Source organism: Candoia aspera, chromosome 3, assembly GCF_035149785.1.
Source record: "Candoia aspera isolate rCanAsp1 chromosome 3, rCanAsp1.hap2, whole genome shotgun sequence".
NCBI classification, from domain to species: Eukaryota; Metazoa; Chordata; class Lepidosauria; order Squamata; family Boidae; genus Candoia; species Candoia aspera.
The window spans coordinates 162,356,142-162,366,575 of record NC_086155.1 but is presented as its reverse complement, the minus strand read 5'-3'; the positions used below and the strand labels follow the sequence as shown (position 1 = coordinate 162,366,575).

At 39.1% G+C, this 10,434-nt stretch overlaps 1 protein-coding gene across 5 annotated transcripts in view; it reads left to right on the top strand.

Moving 5' to 3' along the window:
* The first annotated feature begins 1,780 nt into the window (after positions 1–1,780).
* The window catches only part of OSBPL1A (oxysterol binding protein like 1A), a 67,003-nt gene continuing 58,349 nt past the window's right edge, over positions 1,781–10,434 (top strand). For 2 of the 5 annotated variants that reach the window (XM_063299195.1, XM_063299193.1), the window contains exons 1-5: positions 1,781–1,850; positions 7,743–7,868; positions 9,273–9,358; positions 9,750–9,824; positions 10,191–10,302. In XM_063299195.1, coding sequence (XP_063155265.1) covers positions 7,748–7,868; positions 9,273–9,358; positions 9,750–9,824; positions 10,191–10,302 — 394 coding nt within the window. In that variant the 5' untranslated portion in view covers positions 1,781–1,850; positions 7,743–7,747. Of the gene's footprint in view, positions 1,851–7,742; positions 7,869–9,272; positions 9,359–9,749; positions 9,825–10,190; positions 10,303–10,434 lie in introns of those variants that run through there. The other 3 variants (XM_063299194.1, XM_063299196.1, XM_063299197.1) reach the window with 3 other exon arrangements.

The following is a 10,434-nucleotide window of genomic DNA, read 5'->3' as shown; positions in this document are numbered from 1 at the left end:
GAGCACATTGCAGTAATCCAGTAGGGAGGTGAGTAAGGCATGAGTGACTTAGCAGGGCCTCCTGATTCAGGAACAGGCACAACTGGTACACAACACAAAGCTGTGCAAAGCCCCTCCTGGGCACAGCTGCCACCCACTCTTCAAGCAGGAGCTATGAATGCAGAAGGACCCCCAGACTGCACACAGGGATCTGTCTGGGGCAATGCAACCTCATCCAGAACAAGATGAGGAAGGTCCCCAGAAAAAATAACTATTTCTGGGGATTGCAGGGAAGCCAGGTTGTCAGAATGCAGGCAGCTCTATGAGACCAAAGGGAATGCCTTTAAGATTAGGCTTTTTTTCCCCCTGCATGTGATCAGAGCCAAGAGCAAACAACAGATAAGAGAAAATGTGTGTGTTGCAAAAGCTTGATTTTACTTATTGTGCCAGCAATAAATATAAAGATACAATAAACAATATAAGTAAGCTGGGCTTGATTTGGGGTTAAGATACAAAGGTAACATAAAAGGCAATATGAAACATACAACTTTACTTAAACAGGTTGTTTCATCAGTCTGCAGTGCACAACTATTTTTATTCAATATTTATAGACCTATGTTCAAAGATGCAAGGCATAGTCCTTTTAGTTCAGCAGTGTGGAATCTGGCTCTTAAAAGTTGGTTGGACTCCACTTCCTATCAGCCCGTTATTTTGTCCAAATTGTCAGCGATCTTGGAAATTGTAGCTTAACCAAAGGTTGCCATTATTTTAACTATTTCAGTTAAAATGTATATGTTATTAAAATCCTCTATGAATCGTTTTTAATGATACAAATCAAACAGCACTTATTAAAAACACAATTTATATGCATTACTGTTTTATGCATCATTTTAATTTGTAAATACTTGCCACAGATTAAATACGGCCCTCACAAGTTATGCTAGTCTAGGCTTGAACAATTTTTCCTGACTTACTTTGCAGGACTATCTAATGAAAAATTAAAATTACTTTGTTTCAACATCCTGACACATGATTTTATGATAAAGTTATTAGCAACCCTTTTTATTGCATTCCTGCTTCATCTGAGTCTTAGCCGTATCATGGAATTGTTGCGAAATTATCCTTCTGTAGTTAAGGAAGGTATAAGGAAATCTCGAAGTTTGGCAGATGGATGCCAGTGCAGAAACTACAGACAAGTTATGAGCAAGTTATGCAATCAAATTTCCATTTATTTCTAACCACACAGCAACAACTTTGTCCCCCATAAAGCTTTGTAAGAAAGACCCATTAAACATTAGTGATGTAATATCATTCATTGTTATACTGTTCCATTTTTAACACTGTTATATTCTTTTCAGTAAATTATTCCCATCAATTTTTATTTTAGGGAACCAGAAAGCGACTTTTAGGGAGACGAAGGTGTCACATATATCCTTACATTTAAAAAAAAGCCATTTTTAATGCTATTTGAATTTCAAGCATCTTGATCTTAATGAGATTGGCAGAATCCAAATTATTATTTAGAATGCTGAACTGTTAGGATTCTGCTTAGGGAAATTCGGCCCCCTGTGAGAAAGTTGGTGGTTTCCCCGGAAAAGTTGGGCAACGGCGAACTGCCTTGCACGGCTTGCCGCTAGATGGAGCTTGGCCCCTCTCGTATCCTCTGACGTCTCCCTTCTGAGGGCCGGGGAAGGAGTGGCCGGGAATCCTCCGGCGCAGATCACACGCGGTCACGTGCAGCGGAGGGTAAACTATAAAAGCCCAGGAGGGGCGGGACAAAGGGGAGGGTGCGTGAAACGAGTGGTGGAGACTTGGGCAGGGGTATCCTTGGTTGGCCCGAGAGAACTGTTGGCCTGGCGCCGCCTGAAGCGGTGAGCGGGAATCGTAACGGATTGGGGCGGCCTATCCCTCTTAGAATAGCAATAAGAAAAACGTATTAAGGTTGGATGGGGAGCGTGGGGATATTGGCGCGCTCGGTTGGGTAGTACCGCGAGCCTGGTGACGGGGTGGGCTGTGCCCCAAACTTGAAGCTTTGCAAATGTTCGTGTTTGCAGTGTTGCTTGGGACGAGCGCTTCTTGCTGGAACCGGTTAATTTTGGTTTTCAACTTTACCTAGGATGTAGCTCAACCCGTCCCCCCCCCCTCTCCACACCTGACGGCGTCTTCTTAGCAGCAGTTCTGCATAAATTAAGTGATAAGCTTGCCCTTGCTCCGTGTAAGTCGTGTGGTAACTTGCTTCTCGGCTTCGGATTGTGCGCACCGACCCAGCGGCTCTTGGGATCCTGTGCGCGGGTGGAGGGGGCCTGACGGCTTTTCCAAAAAGTGTTAAGTTTCTTGCCTAATCCATCTCGGCTGAGAGAATTTTCGGTAGGCGGGGTTTCCCTACCGAAAATACCATCAGCTTAGAAAACCATATGTCTGAGATAATTTTCAGATTCCGTATGAACAATAAATGAGCTGATGTAAGCGGTATATCACAAGTTGATTGAATAGCATATTTCAGTTTTAGAACAAAATGTGCGTTCAGTTGTCAAGTTTCCTTCCCTGAAATTACAAGCCAACTTTAGCTGCAATTAAATATTTTGACCTGATATTACATTGGTATAATTCACATGGTTATGAGATACATTTTTTTCTGGAAAAAAAAAAGTCAGCAAAATCTCTTATCCCATTATAGTTGGGTGATTATATTCTCTTCACCAGAAATATTTAAGATTTGCACTCTTGCTTGTGGGTCCTACCATGAAAGCAGCAACATTAATTACAGTGAAGGCTAATTGGGTCCCATCCATTTTGTATTAGTGCTGGATGATACTTCAAGCAAAAAGTTAAGTAGACATGAACAGATTTCAGCACAACTTCTCTCTGCAGCTTAAACTACTCAGCAGATTCCTCTGCTGAATAATGCAAATGACATTTCAGGATACTATTAGAAGAATCAGCATTTGCTGTAGCTATGCTCAGACTTGCAGTCAGAGGTAATTCTCACCCTCTTTTCATATTCAGTGTTTTCTGTTCTTATGAAGACTGCAGGATTTCATAGGATTACATAAGCGATGAAATGTCCCACACTGATAGAAGATAGAACTAGCAGACATCCTTTCAACACCCAAAGTAGTTCTCTTACAACAGAATTCTGGGAGTTGAAGTCCACACATCTTAAGGTTGCTAAGTTTGAGAAACACTGTCTTGCAACATACAGAAGCTGTTAGACTTCTTACCAATTGCTTTTACTAGAAATTTGTTTTGCTTACAGATGGGGGGGAGCTGATACCACTCATCAATTTCCAGTTCCCTCTTTATGTTAACACTGTGGAAATATTACTATAATACTCAGTTTCTACAGTTGAAATACTGGAAAACAGCAGACTGTGATTCCCTGGCATGTAGGACCTGGCAGTAAACCTTCAAGTGAAAACTGAATTTTGGGGATAAACAAAACGCCACACTATATAGGAATAGTATAAAGCAAAAGCTATTTTGTCAATATGCCCAGACAAAAGACATTACTTCAGAAATTTAGAGCAGGTACAATGTGATACAGACCAATGAATAACAATGAGATATTCATTATGCCACTGAGTTTATAGGACATGTTCCAAAACACTCCCATTAAATGTATGGTGACTTTATTCCATGTGAACGTGAAAAGGATAAGGTGTATTTTATTTTCTTCTGGCTTTGTGTTGGCCATGAGCACAGAAAGCTGAGGGATGAAGAAATAACATGTATTTGCATTTTTCTCCCATTTCCTATGGCCTATGTTATCTTCTACAATGCTGATTTGGGAGTTTACAAACATGCCCCAAGGCATGTTTTGAAATAACAGGCAATATTTAATTGTAGGTCACAGAACAAAGTACATAGAGACAGGTTACAGAACTCATTCAATTTCACTTGCTAATTCACACAAGAATTTTAATTATCCTTACACTATTCAGAAAGTTATTAGCCACTCCCCCATTCTAAAACAATAATAGCAAAATATTAAAATTCTAGCATAGAAAACTATAAAACTGCAGAAGATTTTAAGCGTATGCAAAAACAGTGACATCGTCTGGTGGCTGGTTAATTTACAGACCTTCCAAGCTCTGGCAAGGGAACAGAGTTTTAATGTTTTGCAATTTATGACAAATCAAGAAAAGATTTTATCAGTAATAAGGTAAGAAAAACAGGCAGAAGCTGGATATTTTAGGTTCCTTTTTTTTTTTGATGGGTTTCCTACTAAATGCTGATGGTTGTAGTGGTACGTACAATAGTTTACATTTGCAATGAGAAGTAAAACAGGTCCTTTTCCACTGGTCAAAGATATTTTGTTGAAATGTAATATTTCACTTTATCAGTAAGAGCAGAGAGATACTAACGTTTTGCTATCTTTACTATCACGGTGTTAGCTGGATTTTGGGCTCATACCTTCATTTATTCATAGTGATTCCTCCTTACTGCCATTGGCACACTATGTTTCTGCCATTTCATATCCCAGAGCTCCTTGGGATTCTGCCCCCCTTCCCCAGATCAGCATAGATGCCATGTGGGAGCAATAACTGCCAGTGCTCTTGTCTCTGAATTCCAGAGCTTGATGAAGCTAATGGTGGAATTGCCTACCATGTTGCTAGGAAAACCCCAGGTGCCTACTGAAAACCAACTGGATCCATACAACATTTGGGGCGGGCTATCTTAATCAGTCTTCTATTCTTGCAAACATCAAAGGTGACAACAAACTCTAAGCTGACCAAGAACTGATCTGTCCAAGACAACTCTCAACAGTATTCTCTTTCATCACATGCCATCTGCTCTGAGATGAAGACTTAAATCTAGCATGTGCCCACCTCAGATGTTGAACAAGTTATCAACAGGGCAGAACAAACCCATGATTGTTATGGAGGCCTTGAACTTCTAAGCTGCTCCACAACCCATAGTTTCATGGCAAGTAGAATGAAATCTCCCAGTACTTACAGCAAGGGTGAATTCATCTCCAGCCCCACCATGAAATCTGGCAGAAATATTGCTGGGCAGCGGGCTGGATGGTATACGAGCAATATTCCAAATTTGTCCCTGTGGCTCAACTTCAAGTGCAGACCCTTGCATCCAGTTACCTGCAGATCAGTGCATCAGATGGCAGCCAAGGTCTCTCACCTGGCCTAGGAGTCACAGCTATTGAAACACCTGAAACCTGGTAGGGCAAATCTCCATCTTTGCCCAACCATGTCTCAGTTCTGCATACCAAGTCTGTCTGTTCCTCCTTGACCAAGGTCATAGAGGAGTAAGGTCTTATTACTCTGGTATTTACTAACAAAAGCCTGAGGCTAAGCTGCCCAGCAATATAGCATCAGACCCCTAGAAAAAGGCAATTTGGCTAAAAGAGGGAATTGGCATCAATTGCCAGTACCCCTTCTCCTGTGCCTCCCATCATTATCTTGCTCTGCCAGACATCATGGTAATTGAACCAATGTCTTCATAGATCCACCCCCGGTATCATCCAGAACACACCACAACTTAGTTATTCCATTGGATTACAATTGTTTTGATTCTAATTAAGTGTATATGTAATGGCCTTTGGTGTGAAACTATACCTTCTTTTTCACCCAAAACTAATACGTATTACTTAAAACAAGCCCCCTTTTAGTTGCAAAGACAAGATTATGTGTCATGAAAAAGAGATACTAACCTTCTTATGAATCACAAGATAATCCTTCAGTGTTTCTTGCTGAGAACAGAGATAACTCAAATTATTGTTTATACCTTAATGAGATCATCATTTAATAAAAACAATATGTTAAGCTGTCTCCTGAAAGCATGGTAGAAACAATGTGATCTCGATTGCTTAGAAACCTTGAACTTCGAAGGTTTAAAGATAAAATAGTCAATGTGATCTGTTTCAGAGCAAAAAAAGGAATCTTTTGACCTGGAGGTTGCTGTGCAAACATTGACAACACTCTCAAAGAACTTAGCAAATGGTATCATGATTTACACTAATCTAGGCCCTGCAGACTTAAATGAATTCTTGTACTCTGTTTACAGTATAAATACCATGAATAGAAGTGTGCAGGTCACAAATTCAGATTTGTGATTCAGCTCAAAGTGTCAGTTTGAATTTGCAATTCAGTTCGGAGATTTGATAAAACTATGTGTGCATGCACAAAAATTCATCTTCAGATGAATTCAGAGGTTCCTGCTCAAAATGGTGATTTGAATAATTCTATTTTCCCTCCACTCTTATTTAATATCTACATGAAACCATTGGGTGAGTTCATCTGCCAATAAGGGAGAAGGTATTATCAATATGGCAATGATACCCAGTTATACGTGTCTACCCAAAACCAGCCAAGTGATGCTGTCAAGATTCTTCCCCAGTATCTAGAGGCTGTGGGAATCTGGATGTGGAAAGATAAGCTTTAGCTCAACCTTAGCAAGAATAAGTGACTGTGGGCTTTTGGATTCCCTGATTCTGGGGATTTTCTATTTTTTATCCTATATGGGGTTACACTCCCCCACACCTAACTGGAGTGCAATTTGGGGGACCTCTTAGACTTGGCTCCTTCTGTAAGAGCAGGTGGCAGCCATGGCCAAGACGGGCCTTTGCATAAATCTATCTTGTGTGCCAGTTGTGCCCATTCCTGGATCAGGGAGCCTATTTGTGGTCACTCATGCCCTAGTCAGCCCCAGTTTGGGCTGTTGCAATGTGCTCTACATGGTCCCGCCCTTGAAAATTATCCAGAAACTACAGTTGGTTCAGAATGCAAGTAATTATGGGCATACCTTGATATTTCACAAGCTGTACTGGCTCCTTATAAGCTTCCAGATGCAATTCAAGGTGCTGATTGTCACCTCTGAAACCTTCATGTCACTTCTTTGCTGATCTTAAATGATAATTCATGCCATACTGTTTTTTGAAAACTTTTAAAATTTTCTGTGTGTCTTATATTGATTTGCAATCAACATCATTAGCTTGCCACTCTAGGAGGATTCTGTACAGAATTTGGATTAGTAGAGGATTTTCATAGATCAGATAGGATTTTTGATCAGGTTGCATTGCTGACAAATAGCTTTTTATTAGCAATATTCTAAGCAGAACATTTGGATATAAGCCCTACTAATAGACCTCATAAGAAGTCTTTGAGCCTTTGCTCATGACCAGTATTATTCTGGGATAATCTACAAGATCATATGAATTCATTCAAAATATTAGATCTGCTAAGTGAGAAGTTAGTTTAAATACTGAGATACCGCTAGCATAATTGTTCGAAATTAATATTAGACACCTGATGAACATCATTCACAGCAAAGGATTAGATGATCCCATGTTCATAATGTTCTAACAAAAAGCATTTTAAAAAACTCAGTCCTAGAATAGCACTTTGCAAGAGAAAATAAACATGCTTTAATGTGTCTGTAAGTACCTGTTTGGCGTCACAGGTTCTTTTTTAGATCCCAGTTATCTGTAAGAAACTATTCTATGGCTCCTTGCTTTTGGTTGATTCTAGTCTGCAGAAACTAAAATAGTGCTTTGTGTGGATTTTTCCCCCCCACACACACATTCTGCTGTGCCAAGTGAAGACTATTCTGTTTGGGCTGACTTTTCATAGCCTTGCTATTTTAGTTCATGTTGTCTTTTAGGCTAATTGATATTTTAATTATTAGGTGTGCTCTTTCTGTATTTTAAGTTTTAATTTTTTTTTTTTTTTGTAAACCTTAGCTGCCTTGAGCAATACTTTGGATACTATACATCTGGGAGATTAAATAAAACAATATTTGTGTTTTAGTGAAGATGAACACAGAAGCAGAGCAGCAACTTCTTCACAATGCTAGAAATGGTAAAAGTGAAGAAGTTAGACAGCTGTTGGAAACCATGAAAAAAGGAGAGATTATTTTTAATATAAACTGCAAAGGTGAGTATGAACTACTTTACAAGATTACCTGGAGCAAGAAGGGCTGTTATTAAGGCTAGGGGGTGGAAGGTATGTACGTTCAGTACTTTTGGAAGAAACCCACTATAATACCCTATTATTGAAAGTAAAATAGAACTATACTAGTCCATAGCAAATCTAAATTTGAATGTTGCAGGCCAGATACCTTGTTACAACTTATTATGTAATTAGCTTTTCCTGGCTTTCCAAATGCATTAAATCTTAGCTCCCTTAATTCCTTGTCTTCATAGCCAGTGAATGATGTATTATTCCAACACCTCTGGGGCTTTTTTCATACACAGGGGTAATTGAGCATAGGGGTTCCCTTTATCTGAACCGCTGCAGTTCAGGCACAGGATAACACCATAGCACCACCTGGTGCCTAGGCCTTGTATATACAGAAGGGAATGTAAGAAGAGCCCTGCTGAGTCAGTCCCACAGGCCATCTAATCTGGTATTCTGTATAACACTGCAGTCAACCAGATGCATTCAGAGAGCTGATAAACATGATTAGGAGAATACAGCCTTCCACTGCTGCTTACGAAAAGCTGTTATTTAAGACGGGTTGCCTTTCATTTAGATGGTACTGCAGCCAACCAGATGGGTGGATATTGATAACCATGTCGGTCATACGTTTCTCCAACCGCTTTTAAGACTGTCTAAATTAGTGACCACCACCACATCTAATGGAAGTGTGTTCTACAGTTTTAACTATGTGTTGTGAAAAGAAGTCCTTCCATTTCTGAAATTTATGTTCCATCTTTTCTTTACGAGTCCAAATACTTCTTGCTCCAATTTTATCCTCACAGTGTAAGGCAGGTTGGTTGGAGAGCTAGGCCAAGGTAGCACAACATGCAATGCTAAAAAATGATTGACCATTTTGTGATTCCATGTGCTGTGCAAATGCAGCCACTGGTGGTAATTTATGGATGAGTATCTTGTGCTAACCCAAGCAATTTGATTAATTCAGCAAACTCTTATTCAGCTAATGATGGGTCAATGTGTTATGTGAATGCAACCACAATAACTGATCGAAAATCACCCAACAACTATAATCTCCTTTTATATGCCCATTAATAATTTATATATCACAATACTTGATGCATGACTACCCAGTATATTAATTTTACTGAACAGTGTAGACAGCTCGTTCCTGCATGAATCTGTTTAAATTTTTGTGACTGTTGTCTTCAGTTCAGTTGTTGCCTAATTTTGAGACAACTACTATAAAAATCTTTTCAATTTCCCTTTGATTATAAGGTGCTGAATAGTATTTTGTTGTAAATTTCTTCATGAAAGCGCATGTAAACAGTAATATCCAAACCTGATGGCATATTGCCAAAAAAAAGGTGATCTAATAAGGGTTTGTTACTTGTATGTACCCAGGAAGAAGCAAATCTAACTTGGGCTGGACACCTCTTCATCTTGCATGCTATTTTGGACATACCAGTGTTGTCAAGGATTTGTTGGAGGTATAACTTACAGCTTATTATCTTCAATACTTAATATCTATATGCAGTAAAAATGCAGGGAGGGAGGTGATAGACTTGATTAGATATCAAGTACTTTGATTAGATAACTACTACCTAAAAAGTTTTTTCTAAGATAAACAGTTCCAAAAGTTAATGTCCCCCAAAACATTGTAATGTAATGTAGAAAGTTGTGTGGGATGCCTGAAGGCTCACCTCTCTCCCCACTACCAATTCAACATCTACATGAAACCTCTGAGTGAGGTCATTTGTTGCTTTAAAAAAAGTTTTCCGAAGAGGGTTGATCTGTTAGGTCTCATGTCATTAAAAGCCAGATTTTTATTGATCACTGCTTTGGATGCCAGATGCTCTGAAAACCAATCTCTCTTTATAGGTTGGTGCTGATGTAAATGTGCTAAACGACATGGGGGACACTCCACTGCATCGTGCAGCCTTCACAGGGCGCAAGGTAAAAAGAATGAGTTCACTCTCATATAGCTAAAATTCAGAATTCTGCTATTCCCTGAATCTTTCCTGTTTATTAGATGCTTCATCATTCACCAACTTTCTCTTTTGAACTTAGTGTGTAGAAGGGAGTATGTGGCTTGGTTCATATACTGTTTCAAATTATGGAATCATTAATCAGGGTTTGTTAAAAAAGAAACCAGTGTGGATTTATACAACATACTAAGCCAAAACAAACTACATTGCTGCTTAGCATGACGTGTGAATCCAGCCTCTTCTAAGTTGCTAATAGCCTTCATTTTTCAAAAAGAAATGTGTGAAGAAAGTTTAAACCATATAAAATATACTGGATGCTAAACTTGTCTTTCAGGAGGTGGTTATGCTGCTTTTAGAATGTGATGCTGATACTTCTATTGTGAACGGGAATGGACAAACTGCAAAAGAAGTTACCCATAATAAAGAAATACAAGAGATGCTGGAAGGTATCCATTCTGTATCACATATGAATATTAGATAATTGGAACTAAAATCCTAGTAGGGATTGTTAAAGCTACTTTTGTTAGCTCAGTCTCATGATTCAGTATAAAAAAAAGGCTTTCTTCCTTAGATAATAA